We start from the raw sequence: 26,237 nt of genomic DNA, 5'->3' as shown, positions 1-26,237 counted from the left end.
CGTCACCCTCAGCCAGTCCCAAGCCCTCTTCGACAGGAAAACGGCAGACACGCCGCCAGCATTCACAGCTACAGCGGGAGCCTATGATTTTTTTTCTGAACAGCCGGCTAGGGTGAGTGGTGGGGCTACTCTTTTGCCCCCTGCTGAAATAAGAACTGTAAATGAAAGGACTGATTATTTGAAGGACAATTCTCCCAGTTCATTGCACTATTTAGACTGTCCCATACCTCACCTTTCTAAACCTGTTGATGAAACCAAGGAGATCTATGACTCTATGCCTCAAAAAGTTCTGGATGATTATCATGCTCCTGAACCCGTCAAGCATGTAGTGACTGCTGTTCATCCTCAACTCAACACTTCCGTGAGAGCAAACAATGTGTGTGTCATCCCAGAGACTCTTAAGCCCGTGTCAGCTCAGTTATCTGCTCAGCAGCCACCTTCAGCTAAGTTTCCAGTGTTCCCTGCTCAGCAGCGGCCTGTAGCGCAGGCGTCCACTCCAGCTGGAGGGCCCGAGTCGCCCGTCCAGCCTCAAGCCACACCTCGTTAGCTGAGGGTCCGGGGAGGTCTGTTCAGCCGTCACCTGCTGAATCATCCCCCGTGACATCCGCACCACTGCCCGGTTCCGCAGCCAGTCCAGCCTCTGTGTCTTCGTCCACGCCTGGTCCCGCGGTTGCCACACCATCATGGGACCCGGCCCTTCCTGTTCCGCCTCGCCTCTGCCGGCCGTTTTCCAGGCTTCTAAGTTGGCATCATGGCCGTCGAGGACGGCCTCCTGAGACAGTTCGTCGCCGCCGCTGGCATCGCGGCCGGACTCCGGATCTGCTCAGTGGCCGCCACTACCTTCCAAGTGGTCGGCCTCCTGATTGGTTTCGCCTGCGCCGTTGCCGTGTGCACGGTCGGCCCCCTGACCTGTTTTGGCTCCTGTCTGGCCGACCTCTGGGTTGACCCCCTGAGCTTCTCATGGACTCTCGTTGAGCTTTAGTTTAGTTTTGTTTTTGATGTGCGTTCCTGCGTTTTTGGACTCTTGTGCTCCTTGTTTTTTGAGACCAAAATACGTTTGAATGACTTACTGACATGGACACTTTGTGAAAAATTACTAAACAGTTCAGGCAAAATTTTACTAAAACCTTGAATTAAACTTGAAAATTTTCATTTCAATCACATCTTGATGTTTTCATTTAAAATCCACTGTGACTGTGTACACAGGAAAAACAGCAAAATGATGTATGTTTGTTTTTTGTAAACATTGTGGACCGATCTGCTAAATTTAAATATTTGTTACTATTTAATGATCATAATCTCATTTGAACATTGGTTTGATTTAGTGGAGTCAGTTGTTCCCATGCATCATTCTGTAAGTGTGAGAATGAACTAAGATTAGAAAATGTCAAAATATAAAGTGTGATTTTATTCATCACAGCATCCTAAACTTTGCTGAACTTGAAATATGAAATGAACTCGCTGAGTGTTGACTGTCACATTTCAAACATCCAAGTAAAGATAAACTATTAAACTTTAACTGGGTCAGACTTGTTACTGCATGATGTAATCACACATACCACACCCTGCATCATGTGATTGGCTCTTGGTCGCTCTGTAAGAATATTTCTTTAGTGCCTCCCTTCACAGATGTGTCTGTATCAGGATGGGTCTAAACAACATGGTGTAAATGCAGTTGCTGGTGAGCCTCATTTCCTGTAGGAGGTGGACAAGAGCAGAGATCTGTTTCCCTTCAGAGCACAGAGGTTGTTTCTGTTCAGAGGAAGTGAAACTGTCTGACAGTCACTGAGAGACGGTGAAACGGCACAGCACATGAATCAAATGGACCAAACAAAATTCTGCTGTTCAGTCTGTTTGGATCTACTGAAGGATCCGGTGACTATTCCCTGTGGACACAGCTACTGCATGAACTGTATTAAAAGCTTCTGGGATGAAGAGGAAAAGAAAATCTACAGCTGCCCTCAGTGCAGACAGACTTTCACAGCGAGGCCTGTCCTGGAGAAAAACACCATGTTAGCAGATTTACTGGAGGAGCTGAAGAAGACTGGACTCCAAGCTGCTCCTGCTGATCACTGCTATGCTGGACCTGAAGATGTGGCCTGTGATGTCTGCACTGGAAGAAAAATGAAAGCCTTCAAGTCCTGTTTAGTCTGTCTGGCATCTTACTGTGAGAAACACCTTCAGACTCATTATGATGTGGCTCCATTAAAGAAACACAAGCTGGTGGAGCCCTCCAAGAAGCTCCAGGAGAACATCTGCTCTCGTCATGATGAGGTGATGAAGATGTTCTGCCGTACTGATCAGCAGAGTATCTGTTATCTCTGCTCTGTGGATGAACATAAAGGCCACGACACAGTCTCAGCTGCAGCAGAAAGGACTGAGAGGCAGAGAGAGCTGGAGGTGAGTCGACAAAACATCCAGCAGAGAATCCAGGACAGAGAGAAAGATGTGAAGCTGCTTCAACAGGAGGTGGAGGCCATCAATCAGTCTGCTGATCAAACAGTGGAGCACAGTGAGAAGATCTTCACTGAGCTGATCCATCTCATCCAGAAAAGAAGCTCTGATGTGAAGCAGCAGATCAGATCCCAGCAGGAAACTGAAGTGAGTCGAGTCAAAGAGCTTGAGGAGAAGCTGGAGCAGGAGATCACTGAGCTGAAGAGGAAAGATGCTGAGCTGAAGCAGCTCTCACACACAGAGGATCACATCCAGTTTCTACACAACTACCCCTCACTGTCAGCACTCAGTGAGTCTACAGACTCATCCAGCATCAATATCCGTCCTCTGAGCTACTTTGAGGATGTGACAGCAGCTGTGTCAGAGGTCAGAGATAAACTACAGGACATTCTGAGAGAGGAATGGACAAACATCTCACTGACAGTCACTGAAGTGGATGTTTTACTGTCAGATCCACCAGAACCAAAGACCAGAGCTGGATTCTTAAAATATTCATGTGAAATCACACTGGATCCAAACACAGCAAATACACGGCTGTTATTATCAGAGGGGAACAGAAAAGCAACTGGAGTGAATCAACAACAGTCTTATTCTGATCATCCAGACAAATTCACTGGATGGTGGCAGGTCCTGAGTAGAGAGAGTCTGTCTGGACGTTGTTACTGGGAGGTGGAGTGGAGAGGGGGAGGAATTTATGTAGCAGTTGCATACAAGAATATCAGCAGAAAAGGATGGGGTAATGAATGTGAATTTGGACATAATCACAAATCTTGGTCATTAGATTGTAACAACAACAGTTATACATTTTTGTACAACAACATCCAAACTCGTGTCTCAGGTCCTCGTTCCTCCAGAGTAGGAGTGTACCTGGATCACAGAGCAGGTATTTTGTCCTTCTACAGCGTCTCTGAAACCATGACTCTCCTCCACAGAGTCCAGACCACATTCACTCAGCCGCTCTATGCTGGACTGAGGATTTGTTATGATAATGGAGTCTCTGCTGAGTTTGTTAAATTGAAATAGACTGAAGTCTTTCATATTGTGGGTTTAAATCTGTATTTTAGTTTCATTTTATTTTCTCTCCATCATTTCTGCACAGAGATCAGCTGTCAGTCAAACATTATGGGTGGTACCTCCACATCTTCTAGTTGTTCTCTTCATGTTTCTGAGTTTTTAAAGGAGATCTTTCCTGTGACTGTTTATGGAGGCTATCACTGCTCATCATCATTTTGATTTACTCAAATATTTCTCCACATGAAAATGTAAACTTCTCTATCCTCTAAATGTTTCTGGAATATTTGCATTGAAAAATGTCGACATTTCTCTTTATGAGTATGGCAGACCATGTGTGTGTGTTTGTGTTTGTTTTTGTCAAAATCATCAAACAAATGAGGAAAAACTGTGATTTTAATGAATGAATTCATATATTGTGTTGATGTTTTATTGTGTGAATAAACTGGAAGGTTTGACTATAAATCAAACTTTGAACAAAGTCTTTTTTCTGTCTTCATTCCAGGATCTCACTCAAATCTGATGCAGAAAATATGAAACTAATCTGAGAGAATAACTGAAGCAGTTTTCCTCCTGAAGCATCACAAAGTTCAGAGTTCATGTTTAGAGCAGAAGATTCAGCAGTCGCTCTGTGACCTTTCAACTTTCTTCACTAAAAAAGCTTCATTACAGAGAAACAAGTCACATTTTCTTGATGTTCTTAAGTCCTTTCAGATGTTTGTAATGGTCCTTGAATGCAGCATCAGTGTCGCAGGTTTAAAAGGTCACTTTCTGTTGTGTTCAAAGATTTCCTTCAGATATGGTCTTTAATCAGTAAAGCCAGTGATACAGCAGTGTCATTAGCTGTGTTATTGGCACCAGGCTGTGTTTATGTATGTATTTAATAGAGATGGACCGATCCGATATTACATATCGGTATCGGTCCGATACTGACCTAAATTACTGGATCGGATATCGGCGAGAAATAAAAAATGTAATCCGATCCATTAAATATCAAAAAAACACCTCACAAAACTTGCTACACGCGTAACTCTGCTCATAACCGTAGCACGTCGGAGCAGTATGCATCACGTGATAGAGCGGCTGTGTGTGTTTGTAGCCTGCTACCAATCCAGCATTTCATCTTCGAGGAAGTTATCCCAGAGAGAAGTAAAGCAAGTGCGTAAGTTCATCTCTGAATGTTTGTAAAGCATTCCCATGTTAAGCTTAACAACCGATATATGGAGCAACTGCCTCTCTCTCCCTCACCTTCCTGCTGCTACTTCAATTGTGAAACTGATCAATGATCAGCTGATCGGCTTTTCTGTCGCGAGTCCGTCTCTCTCCTTTGTTTTTGGCCCACTTTGCACCAGAAAGAGGAAACCAGCGGCTGAACAACAGCAGCACCTTTCAGCTTGATAAACAGTTGTTAGAATTTATTTAATATTACTTCCTACACCAGGATCCTTTTCTACGTAGCTGACGGCTGGTAACTGTGCAGGGGCGGATCTAGCAAAGTTTAGCCAGGGGGGCCAATAGGGCATCAACAGGGAAAAGGGGGCACAAAGACATACTTTTCTTTCTTATTCTCATTTAAAATGTCTAGCTTTTAATAAATAATTATCTGAATCTTGCGAACAAAGTTTTAACCTGATGTAAAATGTATAGAAGTCCATTACTGTATATAGTAACTGTTAAGTCTAATATACCCTAGTAAGCTATAGTACTTTTTCCTTTGGGAAGGTACCATCTGTGAATTCTGCAATTCTGTTGAAGAAAGATGTTGAATCCATTTAATTATTCTTGAAAAATAATTTATTTCTGTGCATTCTTTTTTCACACTGCATAAATTTAAAGTTGATTACATCGATTAAGAATCATGAGGTGGAGGGTGGGGGGTGGTTCCCCTTTTTTTTTGCTGGGAGTTGGCAACCCTATTAGTTAGGTTGCTTAATATTTCTGCTAAGTAGTCTTTAAAATACCAGAATAGGGAGGATGGAGTAGGTTTAAGTTTATTAGATTGATCAGTGTTGCTGAACTATGAAATATTTTGGGTGCAGTGTATTTTTTTACATACAGGTATAACAGAATAGCTTTAGTTTGTTTGTTTATTTAAACTTGAGTATGAACTTATACAAAATGCAGCAAGATATTAAAAAAACAGTTTTATTGATTAAAAAACACACTATATCGGATTCATATCGGTATCGGCAGATATCCAAATTTATGATATCGGTATCGGTGTCGGACATAAAAAAGTGGTATCGTGCCATCTCTAGTATTTAATTCTGTCTGAGGATGTCTTCAGCATGAAATGATCATTTGCTCAGCTGCTGTGTCTCATCTCTTATCAGACATTGGTTGGAACAGAGTTTTGTTGCTGACCATCTGACAAGAGGCTGAAGAAAAGCTTCAGGCTTCATTTGGACACTACGTTGGACAGAAGTCTCCACAAAAATGACTCAGAAACACAAATATTATTAATGAAAGTCCAAATTTCAAAAGGGGGGTCATACATGATCCTGAGAAATGTCCTTGAACATTTGAACATGAGTCAGAGGGTTGTCAGGTTTCTACACTGCATCGTGGCATCAAGCCTGAGATGTCTGTGTGAACAAGTATGGAGGACACAAATGCACAGACGGAGTCGAGCTGTTTACTGCTGATGAGGAAGGAAAATAGTCTGTTGGATATTAAAGCAGCATTTATTAGAGTAAGAACAGAAACTTGTGTCCTTCATTTGATCCCCGTCAATTTACAGAAGACTTAAGGACCCTTTGACTTCTAACATACAGCTGCATGTTTACAATTTTATTATTTATTGATTTATTTATTTCTAACAAAGCGAGACTTTACTGATTAAAGACATATAATCAGACATATTACTGTTACTCTCTGAAAAAGACTCACATAAAGCAGATTTATCACAAGCAAACATCAAGACACATCCTTCATGGCTTAAAGTTGCAGTGGGACTCTTTCGCCATCTGGTGGTTGTAACAGTTATGACAACTGTTCCTGCATATATGTCCCTCCTCAGTGTGAAGAAGACTGGACTCCAAGCTGCTCCTGCTGATCACTGCGTGTTCCTCCTGTGTCTAAAATCTATTTCCATTATGAATCAGGAAACTGTTTGCACCAATCATAAAGCCAATAAAATACGTCACACACTAAGAAATAACAAAAAGGAATTGTGGATTTCAAGGAGATTTTTCCCTCGTTTTTTGAAATCGTAAGAATACAAACTAATGCAAGACTGTCATGTTTTCATAAGTTTGTAGAGACACTGTTCTGTTGTATTCTAGGACATCAGTCACTTTTTAAATGCATGCTACTCCTCCTCATCATCATCATCATCAGCACCCATGACCTCCTTAGTCTTTGTTTTGTTATTTTTCAGAGTTCAGGAGACGTTCTTATGGGATTTCCACAGTGTACAAGTACTGTTTAGACCCTTTACCTAAAAGAAAAGAGTAAAGTACAAAGTAGATTCACTCACTGCAGGAAAATAATGCCTCAATCTGATATATTGTCTTATATGACAAACTGAAACTGATGCATCAAAGTGTAAGCAGCATTTTCCTGTTACAGCTGGTCTAGATGGAACTGATCTGATCTCCTTTATGTACAGGTAGATATCCAGTGGGTTTGCTAAGGGTCACAGATGAGGGGCTGTGTGAGATGTTCAATGGGAAAGGAAATAAAACCATTGTTCCAGACCTGCAGCTAAGATACTCGAGTATCTTCAAATATGAAGCTGAGTATTACTTCCATACTTTCCTCCACTGCTGATGACCTTGTTACCTGCTGCTCCCTGTTAATGATCAGCCTCAGTTCTGATAGTAAACTGTTGGCTCTCGTTCTGTCAGGTTGTTGCTCAGTGACGTCTTGTTTTCATTTTCCTTCTTCTTCAAATGTGTCTTCCTTTAACTCTTTGTTTTTGTTTCTGCTTCAAACACCAAATGATACACGTGCTGCACCTCTGATGGTTTGTCAGAGAGCAGAACAATTTACATTACAGAGAATATTTTACAGTTGAACATAAACTTTCACTTTTTTCCTCTAAAGTGCTCACTGGTTTTCCAGCTGCTGTGAGATGTTTATGCCTGACTGTAAAGATGGAAATAAACACAGATGGAAACACTGAGTCAGAGTGTTGCTGCTGGTTAGTCAGTATATAGGGGAGTGCAGAATTATTAGGCAAGTTGTATTTTTGAGGAATAATTTTATTATTGAACAACAACCATGTTCTCAATGAACCCAAAAACTCATTAATATCAAAGCTGAATGTTTTTGGAAGTAGTTTTAGTTTGTTTTTAGTTTTAGCTATTTTAGGGGATATCTGTGTGTGCAGGTGACTATTACTGTGCATAATTATTAGGCAACTCAACAAAAACAAATATATACCCATTTCAATTATTTATTTTTACCAGTGAAACCAATATAACTTCTCCACATTCACAAATATACATTTCTGACATTCAAAAACAAAACAAAAACAAATCAGCGACCAATATAGCCACCTTTCTTTGCAAGGACACTCAAAAAGCCTGCCATCCATGGATTCTGTCAGTGTTTTGATCTGTTCACCATCAACATTGCGTGCAGCAGCAACCACAGCCTCCCAGACACTGTTCAGAGAGGTGTACTGTTTTCCCTCCTTGTAAATCTCACATTTGATGATGGACCACAGGTTCTCAATGGGGTTCAGATCAGGTGAACAAGGAGGCCATGTCATTAGTTTTTCTTCTTTTATACCCTTTCTTGCCAGCCACGCTGTGGAGTACTTGGACGCGTGTGATGGAGCATTGTCCTGCATGAAAATCATGTTTTTCTTGAAGGATGCAGACTTCTTCCTGTACCACTGCTTGAAGAAGGTGTCTTCCAGAAACTGGCAGTAGGACTGGGAGTTGAGCTGCCTTTACTCCTTATGCAGCATAAGGAGTAAATACAGAATATTAACCAAAGTTGTGATTAAAACACCTTTTACAAATGCAAAAAAAAAACCCAAAAAAGAAGTCTTTCTACCTTCTGCAAAGTTCATCGCCCCAGAAAAGACAAGAGCAGCAAATTCTCCGACACTGAAACCTGCAGCAGCGACACACATCTCAATGGCCTGTGTACAGCAGGAAACAAGTCAAAAAAAAATAAAAATAAAAATGTAACAGCCTCCCGATTATGACCGATATATCATTTATGTCACTGATACATCCGTAACTGAAATTAACTCAGAACAATTTGTTTATTTTTTTTAAATGGTCATTCAGAATCAGAAGATTATTTACGTGGTGTTTTTGGTGGGAGTGAAACAACAATCTACTGATAAAAACAACAAAAACAAGATGTGATAATAAGAAATAACCACTGTTGGAAGCCTTATTTACTCTATAGCTTTAATCAGGTGCAGTAATTAAAGTTGAAATGAGAAACTTTGCATTTGAAAGATGCTCTTCTACTGGGCACTCAAAATGCTTTCTTACAACAAGCATCATTCATCCACACCTTCATACATAATGTGCGCACATTTTAAATATAAATTAATATTACTGTAGCAGTATTTTTTTTTTTTATTAAAAAAAGATAAAATGGCCACATTTAAGAAGGCAGGACCTGCAGTTATTGTCCTTTTCCAGACATTTATCTGGCACTTACTTTGGGGTTTTCTTGGTCGAGTCTCTCCACAGCAGCCAGGAGGTGACAAACACCGCCGGCTGACAGTGAACCGTTTTCTGCAGCTCAAATTCAAATTCAAATTTTATTTGTCACGTACACAGTCATACACAGTACGATATGCAGTGAAATGCTTAGACAACTGCTCGTGACCTAAAGAAAAAAGAAAAGGCTATGAATAAGATAGAAAATAAATATGAAAATTAAAAAGGGGTAAATTTAACTGGGAAAGAATAAGATAAAATATATAAAGTTAAAAAATAAAATAACTGTACAACAAAATACACAATACACAGTATAGAACTATATAAGAATGTATGAAGAAAGCTCGTCCTCGGGGCAGTGTTGCCAACTTAGCGACTTTGTCGCTATATTTAGCGAGTTTTCAGACCCCTTAGCGACTTTATTTCTAAAAAAAAAAAAGTCGCTAAAAAAAGACGTGAAAGCGGGTATCGCTTTTACTCTCAACAAGCAGCGGGTGCTGTAACGCAGTCAGTTCTTCTTTACTCTTTTGCTGTTTTGTGGATCACAAGGTTTAAAACTACTTATAAACACACACACACAAAGTAACTCCACCAGAGTGCCTATTTCGGTCACTTTTGCGGTCCAAGCCCGGGTAAAGGAGCAGGGTTGGAATTGTGACATTAAAAAAAACAATAATTGCTAAAAGAAATTTAATTTGTAGTTCTAAATAAACTCTAAATGCATTTAGGACGTTTTTTACTCACTTTATGTCTCTTCCACGATGTTATTTCTCTCTCCAACAACATAGGTTACAATTAGATTAGCATGACCAATTATGCAAATTAGGCGATGACGTCATTTAGCAACTTCTAGCGACTTTTAGGACAGCCAATAGCGATTTTCCTTACTGAGGAGCAGTGCTGGTCAAGTTACTTGAAAAAAGTAATCAGTTACTAATTACTGATTACTTCCCCCAAAAAGTAATCCCGTTACTTTACTGATTACTTATTTTCAAAAGTAATTAATTACTTAGTTACTTTTTAAAAACACAATTTACAACCTGAATAGGTGATAAAGCGATAGATCTTTCAGCCCAATTCTACTTTTTCTGCATAATCCATCATACAAAATGTAATCAAATGGAAACGTCTCTTTTTAAAACTTTAAATCTTTTAACTTTATGTATCAAGCAAAAACTTAATTATATGCAACATTCTCTGACTGGAAGAAATTTGTTTAACATTTAAACCTATTTTCTGCACATTCCAGCACATAAAATAAAATATTTTTTTGTGTTTACACTCACTCTTTCAAATAGATGAAAGTAAAACACAGCAGAAAATAAATAAAATCAAAGACTCAGCGGCCCTGTTGCTCTATTTTCACCTGTAAAGCGGGAGTGGGGTAGGCGGAGGTTTACCCTGGTGCAGGTGTGCCGCGGCGGTCAGTGGAAGAATCCGCGAGTTTCTCTGTGAGTTTCACATTACGTCCTATTATGTCCTGTGAACAACATCGGCGTGGTGTTAATTGTTTGCCGTTTTCGCGATCGCGTCGCGCGTGAGGATATCACCAGGTAAACTCGCCACATTTTTAAACATTTTGTTGTTCAACAGCATCAAGACTGACGGAGTGTGTTTGAGATAACCTCTGCAAGTGTCACAGGTGACACATTTGGCGTTTTTGGGTTTGTCGGTAGCAGCTCCTGAAACGCAAGACTGCCACACATCTGTTCGACTAACGCCAGTAGATCTAAACGCCAGTAGATCTGGAACACAGGTCGTAACCCAGGATCTTCTGGGCTACGGTGAACATTTCTTTAACGTTGGGGTATTTCAAAAGTCCTCTGCCCATGCCCACAAACTGGCTGCCCTGACCGGGAAGAGGAGCACAGAGCAGCCGCTGGGGTCTTTTTGGGTCTCCGCTGAGGCGCCGCGGCTGGCTCGCTGCTCGGGGAGAAGCGGGGCTTCAGCCTGAGGAGGGTAATCTCCAGCCATGGAACCGGGCTTGTTGGTGGACAGCGTCCTGCTCAGAGAGACCAGCGACCTGACCTTCCCTCTGGAAGATGCTGCCATCCTGACTGCCACTGATGCCAACATGAGCTGTTCCTCATCCAACGACGTGTCTGCGGATGAAATAAGACGCACAGCCCGCCCGGACAAACTGTAATCACCGAAAGAGTCAACTTTGCTTGAACTCAACTCTGACATCTGCTCGGCATGACACCTCACAGGAGAGACGCCATGTTGTTTATACGGAGTTTATTCTCGCCTTCTTCCGGTTGACGCTCAGGCTCTTTCACGCTGCAGCGCCACCTCAGGTCAAAGTATGTCATGCTCTAATGTATCGTGTTTTTCTTTTCTGTGCTTTAATTTGTCTACAAAGTGAAAATAACTATAAGAGCTTTTAAGTATACACAAACATGCGCTTCTTAAATTTAGCTTAATTGGCTCCACAGGTAGGAAGTAAAGAGTAAAAAAACTTCCTTGCTGTGTACTTAATTTTTACTCCCTACATTTTTAAACAAATATCTGTAGTTTCCACTCCATATATTTTCAAAACAAACTCGTTACTTTGGGTTTAACACATTTGGGGAAGTTAATATTTCACGTCACTGCAGGCCTTCAAACAATGAGATTTGAGCCTAAACAGTGACACATGAAAACAGTCGCGTTTTAATCAGTAGAGATGAAAGAGCAAACCATGTACCGTAGTTTTGATTTATTGATTTTAGCACAACACCAGAACAACCCCACGTGCCCATAATTTGCGGTACTTCAGAAAAAAGGAGTGAACATAAAAGGGAGTAAAATGTTGTGGCAGGTAATTTCAAATGCAGCATTTCTATCACCTCAACAAACACTAACTGTGTCACAGTGTGTTGCTAGCTAAAAGCTCCACTTGCTGTATTTCACAGGAAGAGAAAAGAATGAGAGCTAACTTCACTCAGAGATATAGAAAGAAAGAGAAAGAAACCAGGCTGTATTTAAAGGTAAGGACTGCTTAGTGATATTTGATAAAATGTAATTGTATTTTAACAGGGACATAAAGTGCTTGTCTTACTCCTTCTTCTAGCTCGAAATTACTTGCCAAGTGGTAAGGACCGTTCATGGTCACACGGTGAGAACATTGGTGTTGACTATGAAGAGATATGGTCAGACAGGGGAGGGGCCAGTCAGATTTATCAACTCAACCTCCTTAAAGCATGGAGAGAGGCTGAAACCAATCTCTAGTGAGCCCGGTTAAGGAAAGAGATGAGTTGGTGCCTGAGATGCCAAATTCCAACATCCTCATTCCCGCCATTGAGATAACACTCTCACACAGGCCCAGAGAGCAGATGTTGCTGCATTGCAGATGTGTTATACCCCCTGCCCAGCCGAATGACTCTCAAAAAGAAAATTTTGCAGAAAATCAATGTGATCGCTTGGATCACTGGAATTATCATCTCGATATCTCTTGTCCTTCTTTCATTTCAGACGTCTTGAAAACAAGTTTTAACAAAGTCCTGGAGAAGTGCCCAATGCTGGAGGACCTCCTGCTTTACCCTGGCTCAGATAAACTCCTCTCTGACACAAACACACACGCATACTGAATTCACATCTTGCCATACAAATGTGATACAGTAACCGACTTTCTTTCTTTCAGAAAAAAAAGAAAATTGGGAGATTCAAAATTTTCCTCACAGTAATGTTTGCATCAGTCTATCAGATGAATCCTCCAAGTCCAATATTTACATCAGTTACAGTGATAATGCTTGGTGTCTACTTTCAGCCACCGCAGTAGAATGCCAGGAATGAATCTCATTGAAATTGTAGTTGCATTTGCTATTTAATTTAATTGTCATGGATGATACACAGACAACCCAACAGCAAACAGAGGAAAACAATGGGCTTAAATACACAGAGGGATAAATGAGGAATAAGACACAGGATGAGAGCACAGCTGCCAGAAATCACAAACAACAAGACCATGGGAAGGAAAACTGAAAACACTAACATAGTCTAAGGAGCTTAGAAAGAAAACGTCTGGACTTCTTTAAGTTGCTTGAAGACGTTCAAGCAAAGTTTAAGTTCTTTTCATCCGAGAAGGTGAAACATCTTCAAGCAACTTCAAGTCCAGACGCTTTCTTTCCAAACTCCTTAGACTACGATGACCTAGATGACTGAGAACCTTCACAGACATGAAAACACTAACATAGCACACAAGACTATCAAAGTAAAACAGCAAACAAGAGACTTTTACAAAGACACAGAGTTGACACAGAGACATGACACGTGGGACACAGGGCAAGGCAAAGTAACAGAAACCTAAAGCCTAAGAATATAACACAAGAAGAAAACAATAAAGAGAACCAAAACATACATAAGAATAATCAATGAATATAAATGAACAAACACAAAACACTGGGTCACAGACTCAGTACCATGACAGTTAAATGTACAATAATAAATACTTTAAATCAGATGACAATGTAGCTGACACTGTGTTTATTAGTGTGTGGTCAACCACAAATCTTCATACTGTCATCCATACATGAGGTCTTTATACAAACGATGAAAGATAATGAAAGAAACTGTTTAATTGATATGAAATGATTGAATTATATGAAATATTATGGCTTTGTCTGCCAGAGTGTTTTTCTGTAAACTACTTTGAACTACTGGCAGTCAGTGAAGTCACTGAAAGGCAAGATTCTATGTTGTGTTGCCGTAGTTTCAGAGTTTACTTATAAAGCTCACTTACAGAATTCAGTTAGAAAAGTCAAGCATTTGAAGGGCGCACATTTGAAGGAATATTAACTCAATATTAACTCATTACGGTTTACATTTTCGAGTTTAAAAGTTCTCCGAAATTACAATGAAAAAGGAAACAAGAAAAATTACCACTCCAGCCAATAAGAAAGATTCAGGAGATCAAGGTAAGTAAAATAATAAAATAAAATCCTGGTAAATACAAGATGTCTAATCAAAGAAAGGTTACCGGTCTTTTGGTAAAATAATGTAATAAGTTTATTCTTGGACTCAACAGTAAAAACAGACCAACAAGTGTCATCAAGATCTAAGACTTAGTAAACCTAGTATCAGTTTGCACTGGTCAGTTTTTTTATCCCAAGAATAAACTTGTGATAATTTAAGCAAAAGCAATTTCAAATTCTTTGCCAAACTGCTTCCAGTCCTGATGTCGGGGACTCTTTTTCACCACTGTGTTGTTGTCGTTTATAGATTGTAAGAGCAGGACTGCTAAAAGAAAGGCCAGTCCTGAAAAGAAGACCCCAATAAAAAGGAGGAGGGTCGCTGAGCAGGCTGGTCCTTCCACCAGCTCAGATGTGGTCAAAGGAGTGAAGCGCAAGGTTGTGCAAGATGAAGAGGGCACAACAAAGAAAGCAAAGAAGGCTAAACTTCTACCACCATGAGCGGTGACAAGGAGCAAGCATCCTCCTTGTTGGACTCTGGTAAAGGTAGGCTAATTAGTTGAATAAGGGGTAGATTAAGTGTGGTTGCTAGGTTTAAGATATTAGTGTTTAGTGTTTGTGTCTATCATCCAGTGAGCTGATGTGCTTTTGGTGTTTTCCACATCTCCAGACTTGAATAACAAACAGGTGTGCGCAAAAAATGGCAAAAGAAAGGCCGCGGGAGACAACAGAGAGTCACCCAAGAAAAAAAAAAAAGGAATGTGGACCAGGACAAAAATCAGTGGCAGACCAAAACGTAAGTAGCAAGCAGCTTGGGTTTTATATTCAGGGAAGGGCAAAAGGAACATTTAGGCTACAGAGGAGAGTAATTTGTGTCACAGCTGTAATAAAACAAGATTTGTTGTTTTGTCTGTTCAGGTGAATTCCAAGCCAGATATGTGGAGGAGCACCAGCTCGGAGAAGGAGGCTGCGGAGCAGTGTTTGCTGGCTACGGATAGAAGATCGTTTTCCAGTAAGTGTTCAGATGATGGTAGTAAGACAGGCAGTAACGCAGATAATGGATAATATCGTAAACTGAGACGTCTGCTGTGTTTCCACCTTTCATTATGTCATACTGAGGAAATGCTCACCAATGCTCTGTGTCTTCTAGGTTGCCATCAAACACATTCCCAGAAATAAAGTCTACTGCAAAGTGGCGGTAAGGCGTCCAACACTTGAATCAGTTTTACATTACTGGATTGAATGCTGCGTTCCTCATCATCCATTTTGTTGTAATATTTCAGGATGAAAGCGGGAAGAAGCTCTCAGTGGAAGTGGCCATTATGGTTAAACTTGCAGGTGAAGCAGAAGGGTCAGTGGGAATATCTGCACCTGTGTCCTTGCTGGAGTGGTTCGACCTTGGCAAAGAGCTGATCCTGGTGCTGGAGAGACCTGTCCCCGCTGTGGACCTGCAAAAATACAAAGCAGAAAATGGAAGAACTTTAACAGAGGACAAGGCCAAGGTAGGTTGACTGGAAGAACCTTAGACTGTACAGCATTCAATCAAGGCAGAAAAGCATGAACTCATTATTGTGTTTTTCATCTTTTCCAGGTCATTCTGAAGCAACTAGTTGATGCTGTAAAGGAACTTGAGGATAAACACATCTTTCATCGGGACATCAAGGGACAAAACATTCTGATTGAGACCGGCTCAGATGTGCCTCGTGTTCGCATCATTGACTTTGGACTGAGCTGCTTTGTTAAACAGCGATCTCTGTATCGCATCTTCTATGGTAACATATTCTGCTCCTGCTTTTCACAGATGTAACAATTTGTGTCTTTTGTTTTAGAAGAAATTGCAATTGTGTCTGTTTGTTAGGCACTCCTCTTCACATCCCTCCCGAGTGGTACATTAGGGAGCTGCTACAGGTGTGGACCCACCACGGTGTGGCAAATGGGAGTGGTGTTGTATGAAGCGCTTCATGCACGATACTTTAGTACCGCGAGGTTCCTCACAAAGAAACTGAGCATCAAAAAGCGTCTGTCCACAGGTAAGAAAACTTCACACTTCCAGATTCACTGATGCCTTGGATCACTAGAACTATCATCTTCATCTTTTTGATCTTTTCTTTCTTTCAAGAATGCCGAATTTCTTGGACGCATGTTTAGCTATAGTCCCGGAGAAGCGCCCAACACTGGAGGAGCTCCAGCTTCACCCCTGGCTAAGATAACACACACAAACACACAATTCACACCTTATCATATAAGTATGATACATTGTAGTAACTTCCTTTCTTTTTTCTGTTGGACAGGAATAGATAGAATGGGTCAATCTTAAAAATAAATAACTAAAATTTAGCTTTTTGGAGTTCCTGTAACCCCCAGCCATCCCAGGAAAGGGATCTCTTTGAATGGGCTTTCCCGAGGTTTCTTCCCATCGATCTGGCCCCTGGGAGTTTTTCCTCGTCTTCATAGAGAGCTTGGGCTGGGTCAGAGCTCCATCAAAACTGTCTTTATTTGATGACTTTAAAATAAAGATGTGTTTTACTTAAAGTAAAATTTTGATCAAAATAAAACTTGTTTAATTCATCTTTGCTGAGGATTCTCCTTCATTACTATTTTGTTTTGTTTTTTTGTTTTGTTTTGTTTTACCCATGGTGCATTTTGACAAATAAGAAAACTGAATCAGGTTAAAGTGTGCACAAAGACAGTCACACTGCAAATGATCTGAAGACTTGCATCTGTTGCTCTAAGCCCCAACTAGTTTAGACAGATTTCCTGGTTCTACCAGAGGTTTTTTCCTTCAAGAAGGGAGTTTTTCCTTCCCACTGTTGCTGAGTGTTTGCTCATAGTGGGTTGTAAAAGCATAAAAGTTAATAAGAGGCATTCATAGCAGAGTTATCACAGCGGAACTATATAGCTTAAATGTACAATTTCTACAGGACTAATTATAACTTCATTATGTATAAAAGCTCCTGTGGATAATTACTCCTATTTGTAACTTTACACAAGAGAAAGTTTGCTGTCACACTATTTATAACAGGTTGGATTTTGTCCTCTGAGTTGAGCCTTTGGTTGCAGTTTATTGAAGAATTTCCTCTAAAGTAGCTGTTGATAAAGATTTAAAGTCCTGTTTATATACAGAAATATGCTTTAGTTCATGTTTTTTACATGTCTGCCTCAGTGGATCAGTAGAAGATCTGGCACAGGAAACTAGATGATGAAAAAGGGTACGAATACACATATATATCTATATAGATACAGATATATATACACACACACAGGTTGCAATGTAGTATTTTCATTTTTTCTTAGCATTTCTTTAACGTCTTGGTGCAAAAGAATACCTGCATTTGTGTGTAAAGAAATGTTACATATATACTAAAAACAGCTGGAAAAAAGAACTACAAATTTGGAAAGGAATTTATTCATGTTCTTACTCATAGATGGAGTACATGGTTTAAAAACACTGAGGAAACAGATATGAGGCGGCTGTATCAACATAAAAACATTAATACAGTTAAAAATGAATAAAAAGTTGCACGCTTAAACTTATTTCTCTACAGTTTGTACAATTAATCCATGTAACAATAGGTTCGCTCTTAATATAGTAGTTAATTAAAATATCTTTACATAAAATACATTTTAAGTACTCTCCGGTGGAAGTCTGTTGTGGCTTATGTTTCTAAATGACACAACCATAAAGCAGCCCACAGAATATACAAATATGTCCTTGATAAGTGAATGTTGGCTCCCACAATGGCCTGTTAAGTTATTGCAAAATAATTTACTGCATAATATGTCAGATTAGAACATGTCATAAGCACAAAACTGAAGGGGAAACAATAAAACAAAAATTAAAAACAAATACTAAATTAAGTTAAAGGATATTTCTTACTATACTATATAATTGTATAATGTTGCGTTTGATTGCAAATGAAAACCCACCAAGAAAAAAAAAAAGAAAGAAAAAGAGAGAATAGAGTTTAATTTATTCAAAACACATTCTTTTCTTTTATTTAAGCTGTAGCAGATTCAAATGGACAAAAGAGAAAGAAAAATATTACAGATTTGTTTTATTAATCATGAATAAACTTTATTATACACAACTCTAAATTTCAGTTGGTCTTAGTCAGATGTGTTTTTAATTAAATCCTGCAACACTGTGCTCGCTGCCATCACTTTATATCTTAGTGTGCAATTCAAATATATACTTATTACAATATTTTTCCCCTTAACTCTCAACTCGCTTTTTTTAAATGTCTGTGATCATATTTGTCCGTTGACTTCTGTCTGGGCCTCGAACGATTCATCAGACAGGTTGGCAGCCTCCAACTGATGCTCCAGACTTTCATCATCGCCTCTTTTCTGATCAACTCTTATCTTAAACTTAGTGATGAACTCATTACTGGCCAGCGCCCTCCTTTTTAGGGCATGTGGGCTTTGATAACAGCCGGCTTTCCAGTCGCTCTGCAAAGAAAATTACAAAACATTTCTTATTTGGTAAGCTTGTTAACAAATTTTAGTTCAGTTTTGCTGAAAGTTATAGCATGCATCAGGTAAGAAGCAATTGGTTTTAAAAGCATATACATTCCCCAAAACATTTTTATTATGTGCATTTTGGAGAATAAAAGATTGTACACAATTTCCTTTTAAAGTAAAAGATTATTAAGTCTAATTCTTACTTATTCAGTAGATTAAAGTATTGAAACATCATTATTCATAAAATATGCACATTACAAAATTAAAGTTATTCAAAATTACTCAAGTACTTACTCCAATACTCACATTATTCAAGTAAATTTAATTTTTGCCAATGTAATGTCACATAAAATCTTAATCTGAATAAGGGATTTGAACCCCACTGTCACGGCCAGGGGATCAGCAGGCCGCTGACTAGTCGTTCGTTCGTTCGTTCGTGCGCTCTCTCTCTCTCTCTCTCTCTCTCGCCAGGGCGGAACTCATGGTGGGTTCACGCCCTCGGCCCACGCCCCTCTGAAGAGGAAACACCTGGGCCTCATCAGTGCAGCCAGCATTTAAGCCAGGGAGTGGCTTCTACTCATCGCTGGATCGTTGTGTGTGACTCGCGTCAGTGCTCTGAGCAAGTTCTCTTTTGCTTCTGTTACGGGTTCGAAATTGAGGACGAGAGTAAAACAATCATGGTCCAAAAGAGGTCGATCAAACAATTGATTTTTAATGAATACACGCAGCGTGGGGAGATCTAAACTGCAACACATCAGTTGTAAATCCCCAACCAAAAATACACTTCAGATTGCTTTTATAACATCAGGGTATTATGACGCCCCCTCATGCGTTCACAAGCACATAATTTGCATCTTAAGAACATTGTTTGTCTCCTCTACAGATAATGATCTATTCTAAGAGATAAGTGCAGACACAGAAGTTCCCCTTTCTGGCATCCTCTTTCAAATATGGTGATGATCTCAGGCCTTTGAGGTCCCCATGGACTGGACAACTTCTTCTTTCACCTGTTGGCAAGCAAGTTCTAGTGCAGCAGGTTGCTGAATATATTCAGGCCTTTGCTCAGCTACTATTTTACTGTAACAATATACTCAGCATATGAGTTTTGATATATATATTTAACTCAATCATTTTAAAGTGGTTATAACTGCACCTATAATAAACATGTTAATATTTGATTATGATAACCCCTGTAATACAAATTATAACCTAATGGCAGCAGCTTCAATCAATGCTCTGATGAATGATAATTGATGCAATGATAAGGATGATGGTTATATACAGTTCAGCAGTAAACTAATTTCTTTAAATCTTACAATCCCCTCTCTTGACCTCTTGACCACAAGAGGTCACCATACTGTGTGTTGTGTCACTCCTCGACCCACTCTGTCACCTCTAGATCCATTAATGGCACCATAGGCGCCGAAACCACCATTCCCAAGTCCACTGTCTTCGCTCTTACCCTCTCTAGTGGAAATCTTCTCCTGTAAGGGATAGAAAACAAACAGCCTTTCTCTGCTACACCTCACTAACCTACTGTGTTCATCTAAGGTTCCTTTAATTATTCAAAGTTGATTCACAATATCATGTTCTGGGCTCTATCCATTATATTAACTTTATTTAATCTCAATACTCTTTATGTGTGTGAGCAACGCTTTTAGTTTTATCAAACACACCCCGAGTAAAATACACACCATCCCCCTGTCAGCCTAAATCTCCGCCAGAAAGCACACTTCAAAATTTTCTATCAGGATTTACGCCTCTTGTGGCTTCAAGCATATACATAACATGCAAAAGTTACTGTTAATGCCAGTTAGACAAGTTTCCATTATCTACAACATTTTGTTTCACCCGTCTCACCCTCACACGTTTCCTGTTCACGTATTGCATATTTATCTTTAACCCCTTTTATCTCATCAGTTGCTAAGCAGAAACAAAGCAACATGTGGTCCACCTTTTACCCTATAAAATAAACCCCTGTCATGTTTGTGTCTGTAAGCATATTTTGCATTCATTCATTACACTCCACGCCATTCCTGCAAGTTGGGGGCTGTAAAGTTAAAAGCTACATAAAGTCCAGGCCTTTGGCCTGGCCTATATTTAAATCATGTGTTTGTAAGCGTGCATGCAATTAACCTGCTATGTTCTCATCTTCCCTCAACATGTATCACCTGGACACTCTCACCAGTGAAGCTTAAAACCCTTTTGGACGGAACATCAACTCTAAACAGGCACAGATATGCATTGTGTATAAAATGAACTCACCCTATAAATAGAGACGTCACTGTGATGACAAACATATTCAATACTATTAAAATAATACTGTACAACATGTTATTAATGCAGTCATCATAAGGCAGATTATATGATAGCAATAAAAGAATCTCTAAATCCCAAATCCCAACAGGTTCTGCTTTTAAATCTTCCCTGACTTTCCCTTCAAGTTCTGCTTTCTTAGTACAATCATGAGGTTCTCCTGATCCCATTAAATCTGCCATCTTGATTCCTTCATGTGTAAATGTCAGATTTGGAGCGTCTAAAACTTTACTCAGTCTCTGTTGTGCTAATGATGTCATAGTGAACGCCTGCGAGTTCACATAAGCCACCACACTATGTGTAGTCAGAACTTTTAGTGAGTGTTCTCTCACTACATGTGCTGTTTTCTATATTATTTTGTCATAAAATAAATCAAACAAATAACTTAAGCTGTGTGACGGCACCTTGCGTTTACGCCAGGCTGTGAGCTGCCCTGAATCTACTTGCTACACCCCCTTTCACCCAATTTAATTTTTCAATCTTAATCTAAACTATTCCTGACCTTCCCCTTCTCTCATCTGATCATCTCAAGCACGTCCTATACCAAATTTGCTTCCTCTTTTCAAGCCCACATTTAATTACAAGCTCTACCACATTTGCCCTATACGGCGGTCTCGACGTGTTTCCTGTCTACCTACAAAAATACCAGAGTTATTCTCAGAACTCAGAGCTGAAGTTCCCCTTTTCTAAGTCTGTATGCTCTATAAGAGAGCAAGCTGCTAGTCGGTAAACAACTTTATCATCACATAAGTTATTAGGTAAAAGTCACGTAGACATTTGCTTAGTAACCCTAAAAGAGCACATTCCATGTAGCTAATCACATATATACAATTTTCCTTTGACATATCTGTATGTGCAAGCCTAAATTATAACCTCTTATTCTAGCAATCAAAAAGAACATGAAAACAACAATTTCTGCCTCAGTTTTACCATACCTAAATTATCAAAAACCCCAAACGTCATCAAGTAATCCTAAAACCCCTTTCAAATTAAACCTTAAATCCTGTAACTCCCCCTTTTTTGTGACACATCTCATGTGTTACAAACTCAAAATCCTTCACTCGAGCTTAGGAAATTAAAAGAAAAAGGTTAGTCATATCATATTAAGTCTACATGCTCCGGACCTTCAAACCTGTGTTTAAGGAATGAAATCAAATTAATCATCATGTCAAATCTTTTCTTGGCTCCATCCACAGCCTACATCCTTGAAACGTCCTAAAAACAAAAACCTGTGTGTTAACCAGAACTTCACATTTCATACTCAGTTTCCCCACTTATGATCCAACCTGTGTTATAAAAGAAAACTTAAAACAGAGCAGTCATCAATCATGTGTTTCTTCAGTTAATGGTAACGTAAGTTATATCAAAAAATGTTTCCCTTTTAGCATTTAGCATTTCATAATGTAATAACATAATCCAACCCCAATAAATAAAACAAAAATTCCCTCCAAGCAAACATCAATATCCCAAAATCAGCATCCCCAGATTTAAGTCTTCCACTCCTCCTGTTTGTCAATATTTTATTCATCCCCACCTTGGTCCAGTCACACACTGACTCACATGCATTAACATCAGGTCTTGCTGATAGTGTGGACTCCCTCGCAAATAATCAGAGTCTTCACTCTCAGCAACATGAGCTCATTCATTTGTTTTATTTTGTTTACTCTTTTTAGAAAATAGTTCTTTATGGTTTTGTCTGGATTGGCTCGCGGCAATCTTTTAGACAGGGACTTTCAATCTGATCAGGTCCCCACAGGTAGCCTTTCCTTCGCCCATTGTAATCTGGAAAAGTCACCTCATATTTGTTTGTCCGGAAATTTTGTCAGCGCTGTTAGTTCACTTTCTTCCAGGCCTGCTTAGAGCAAAAATGAGAAAAAAGAGAGCTGATTATTAGCTCATCAAAGTACAAAACAAAATCACCTGACAGGTTTTTTCTAAGTGCACTGTTACAAAAACTATGGGTCCTTTTAGATATGTCCATGTTTATTAAAACTCCCTCTATTAAAAATAAAACAACAACCTCAAAAATCTTCAACAATCTGAAATTTCACCCGTTCAACACACTGAAAACCTCGTCAAAAGCTGCACCGTTTTGTACACAACAATATCCCCCTTTAAGCACTTTACCATACTCAGATTCAGCCTAAGATATAAACACGTTACAACAATGTGTCAACACTAAATTATAAATTTCTTGTCCAAATCTGCACCTCTGAACCGTCTACTTTGCTTCCCTTCCTTAAGGCCTCAATCACACACACACAGGAAGCTCCTCTGACACTGCTCACTCCAGCGAATTTGCATACTGAGTGACATCTCAACAAGTTAACTTGGCAAGAGAAATACATGTTTAAAACTTATCACATTATTGAATTACTTTCATTTTCTTTCTATACTAATCACTTGCTTTGATCAATCAGTGCAAGAGCACTCCTAAGTCACCCTTTTAAACTACTTTAGTCACTTTTCTTTTGTTTTTTCCATCTATTATATTAAACATTCACCCCATTCTCTCACTCATACAAGCAGCAAGCTGATCTTCATTGCATATGCTTGTGTTCTTAGCCAGGTTTTCAATCAATCTCTCTATGCATCAAGCTTCATGAGCTTGTCTTTGTAAGGTTAATGCATTTTCTGTTTGCATGTGTTATTTTTGCATCTATGGCTTCGCAGTCTTTCAAACTCCTTCCCAATTCTCCAATTAAGCAGTCAGTTTTCTCTTTCCCAGAATTACTAGCCCAAATTTTAATTTCCCACCTTGAATAACCGCCCTCCTGGTCTTCAGCCAGGTGTTAGGGCTTGCTTTTCAGGTTCATGGACACATCATTCTGTGAACAATTCAACCAGAAACTTGCCTTAACATATCCATTGATGTTAACCTACAATTTTCTTCCAACTGCTGGATCTGGAGAGTTGGTCCGGGTCTGCTTTGCTCCTAAAAATAACAAACTAAGACATTTTCATTATTATCACGAGTGGTTAAACGACCCCCTTTTCTCTTTCTCCTGTCACAAATACCAATTATGTCATGTTTATGTCATGAATATGAATGTAAGCGTTTTCCTCGTTGCATTTCATGTTAATTGAGTGTAAGCTGCTTTCTTCGTTGCAGGGCATGTGATCATCTTAATTAAGTGTAAGCTGCATCTTCATTGCATCCTATATTGTGCTCTTCATTGCATTTTTATGTATTGATATTTAATTTATGCATCTTTTCACTGAGCTTTTAAATTCAAACTATCTCACTTCTGATTCATTTCAAAAATAATCTCACATGTAACAATTTGTATATGTGTGTTTTCTATTCGTGTTTACCTCTTTTAAACGTGATGTGGTGGACATCACTAAACAATCATGAGTTCCCGCTTCAATTTTCATTCCAATTATATCCTATATTCTCGCAGTCAAACTCGTCCAGCTTCACCTGAGACTGGACTGGACCTGTGCAAAACCTCTAACGTGTGTTTCCTTCTGTACATAGATCCCCTGGACCCGACTCTGCATTCCCCGAGCGGATTCCCTTTTGTGTGAGTGTTTGGAGAGAGTCAGAAGAGGAGCAAGTGTCTTTCCCCTACCTGGATTTCCCGAGCCTTTTCCCTGTCACCGCTTTGTATATAGCACTATCCCCTGCACTGTTTGTATATACACCTGGTGGAACTGTAATAAATACTGACTGTGCCTCTGAGTCCTGCGTGTGAGTCCTCAAGCGAACCGTGACACCCACACAGATGAGAGCTTAGCAGTGAAGCTCTCTCTTAAAATTTGACTTATAAAGTCAGATTTTATCACTGACAGAGATCCATGTTCTTTTAACATAAGAAAGAATATTTGCTGAAATTGACATTAATCCAAGCCCTTAAAACGCCATTTTGGATTAAGCATTTCCTTTTAGAAAAAGTCTTCAATGAGCAGGAAGCTCCAGTACTGAAAAAGAAGCCAACATCAACTGCTAAACGTGCTAAAAGTAAGTAAGTCCCCGTGAGACTCCTATGATCAAAACACATACAGTAGAAAAGTTATAGGTTACAGATCTGAAAAGTAAAACAAATGTCAAAGTGCAAAAGACTTATGGTCCCATAGAGTCTATTCCATTTGCCTGGAATTAGGTGAACACCTTTGTGACAAATTTAATGGCTCAGTCATTTGTTTCATGTCATATTTAATAAAAGACTGACATGGTGGCATGTTGAATTGTCCATTTGCACATATTTGGTCATTCTAAGCGTCAGAAGGGGAAAGATCATTCTGGGAATGCCTACTGGCGAAGGATGTGTGACTGACAAGTCCAGTGTGTGAAGTTTAACTACAGTCTAGAGAGCTTGGAAAGAAAAGCATCTGGACTTCTTTAAGTTTCTTGAAGATGTTTCACCTCTCATCTGAGAAGCTTCTTCAGTTCAGAATTTCTTCAGAGAACTGAAGAAGCTTCTTGAATGAGAGGTAAAACGCTCTTCAAGAAACTTAAAGAAGTCCAGATGCTTTTCTTTCAAGCTCCTTAGACTACTGATGACCTGAACGACTGAGAACCTTCACAGACAGTTCTTCCTTCATTCATCATGCCTGATTTCAAAACACCAAGATGGCAGTCGTGAAAACACTCATAAGATTTAGTTTTAATTTTAATTAACTTGAGGTGAGTCAGATTCTTTCATTCAAGTCACTGAATGAATCTCTTGACATGTTTGGGGTAGGTGCCTTTTGTAGCATTTTAATGCAATTATCTGACAGATTATATGGTCTACACTGTTATTAACTATACTAACACTCTGTTCCAGAAGTCTGTGCTGCAAAGAGGCAAAGTGAATACGGCACCTGCAGGAGTAATGGGGGTCATCAGTCGGTTCAGCTGGATGTTCCAGTGCCGTACATGTTGACTGGCATTCCTCAGCCTCTCCTGAACCTCCTGGAAACAAAAATCATGCAGGCATCCTCATCAGTGTTGTTTTAGAAGAGCACTAAATAAGATGCTGCTCACAAAGCCAGTCAAAACAAACTTGTTCACCTCCAGACGCTGGTGGCTTCTTTGGCGAGATGCCTGCAGATCCTGGAGCTCCTGAGAGGCAGAGTTGAGGGCTGAGGGGGTGTCCTCATCGGGACTGCCATCTGACAGCTCCTGTATGGGGCTGAGGTTTTGCATTGTACGTTGCTGCTCCTGGAGGAGCTGGAAATGTTTCCTCTTTTCATCTTCAGCCTGCAGCAACCTGAAGGAGGGGAAAGGGAAGAAGCAACTGAAAATGTTAATACTTCTCATGGATATAGCAGATCTCCATCACAAATAAAATAATAAAGGGCCATAATAAGAGTTAGAAATCCATTTTTACCGCTCAAGCTCCAGTCTGGCCCTCTCCTCCTCCAGCCGAGCCTGGATCTCCATATTAAGGGCAACTTCCAGCTGCTGCTGTGTCAGCTCCAGCTCCCTGATCCTCTTCTTCTGTTGTTCAGCCTCCTTTTCCTTCACCTGCATCTCAGCCTGGTG

At 39.7% G+C, this 26,237-nt stretch overlaps 3 protein-coding genes and 1 long non-coding RNA gene across 4 annotated transcripts; 2 read left to right on the top strand and 2 right to left on the bottom strand.

Annotated features, from left to right (window-relative positions):
* Positions 1-1,718: 1,718 nt before the first annotated feature.
* Positions 1,719-4,107, top strand: LOC120436794 (E3 ubiquitin/ISG15 ligase TRIM25-like). Its single transcript, XM_039607657.1, has 2 exons — positions 1,719-2,601; positions 3,971-4,107. The coding sequence occupies exons 1-2, from the start codon at positions 1,813-1,815 to the stop codon at positions 3,986-3,988; spliced, it is 807 nt and encodes a 268-aa protein (XP_039463591.1). The 5' UTR covers positions 1,719-1,812; the 3' UTR covers positions 3,989-4,107.
* Positions 4,108-8,329: 4,222 nt separating this feature from the next.
* Positions 8,330-9,116, bottom strand: LOC120436802. The gene is made up of 3 exons (XR_005610608.1): positions 9,097-9,116; positions 8,473-8,560; positions 8,330-8,371 (listed from the first exon to the last, which is right to left on the bottom strand). It is a non-coding gene; the product is annotated as an uncharacterized LOC120436802 (long non-coding RNA).
* A 5,898-nt stretch (positions 9,117-15,014) lies between these two features.
* On the top strand, positions 15,015-16,043 carry LOC120436792 (serine/threonine-protein kinase pim-1-like). The gene is made up of 5 exons (XM_039607653.1): positions 15,015-15,020; positions 15,138-15,185; positions 15,271-15,489; positions 15,579-15,759; positions 15,846-16,043. Exons 1-5 carry the CDS (start codon positions 15,015-15,017, stop codon positions 15,938-15,940), a joined length of 549 nt encoding a protein of 182 aa, XP_039463587.1. The 3' UTR covers positions 15,941-16,043.
* Positions 16,044-18,371: 2,328 nt separating this feature from the next.
* LOC120436791 (differentially expressed in FDCP 6 homolog) lies at positions 18,372-26,225 on the bottom strand. The gene is made up of 4 exons (XM_039607652.1): positions 26,083-26,225; positions 25,764-25,962; positions 25,574-25,664; positions 18,372-18,436 (listed from the first exon to the last, which is right to left on the bottom strand). The coding sequence occupies exons 1-4, from the start codon at positions 26,223-26,225 to the stop codon at positions 18,372-18,374; spliced, it is 498 nt and encodes a 165-aa protein (XP_039463586.1).
* Positions 26,226-26,237: the final 12 nt, after the last annotated feature.

The sequence above is a fragment of the Oreochromis aureus genome, unplaced genomic scaffold, assembly GCF_013358895.1.
Source record: "Oreochromis aureus strain Israel breed Guangdong unplaced genomic scaffold, ZZ_aureus HiC_scaffold_23, whole genome shotgun sequence".
Taxonomy (NCBI): Eukaryota; Metazoa; Chordata; class Actinopteri; order Cichliformes; family Cichlidae; genus Oreochromis; species Oreochromis aureus.
This window is presented reverse-complemented; position numbering and strand designations above follow the sequence as displayed.

Excerpts from the sequence above, each read along its gene's own strand:
- LOC120436791 (XM_039607652.1), bottom strand. The coding sequence starts at position 26,225 with ATGCAGGTGAAGGAAAAGGAGGCTGAACAACAGAAGAAGAGGATCAGG. Across the intron at positions 25,665-25,763 it reads GAAGCCACCAGCGTCTGGAG|GAGGTTCAGGAGAGGCTGAG; the intron begins GTGAACAAGTTT and ends TTTTGTTTCCAG. Across the intron at positions 18,437-25,573 it reads GACCCCCATTACTCCTGCAG|AGCGACTGGAAAGCCGGCTG; the intron begins GTGCCGTATTCA and ends TTTTCTTTGCAG.
- LOC120436792 (XM_039607653.1), top strand. Across the intron at positions 15,186-15,270 it reads AAGTCTACTGCAAAGTGGCG|GATGAAAGCGGGAAGAAGCT; the intron begins GTAAGGCGTCCA and ends GTAATATTTCAG. Across the intron at positions 15,760-15,845 it reads TCTGTATCGCATCTTCTATG|GCACTCCTCTTCACATCCCT; the intron begins GTAACATATTCT and ends TCTGTTTGTTAG.
- LOC120436794 (XM_039607657.1), top strand. The coding sequence starts at position 1,813 with ATGAATCAAATGGACCAAACAAAATTCTGCTGTTCAGTCTGTTTGGAT.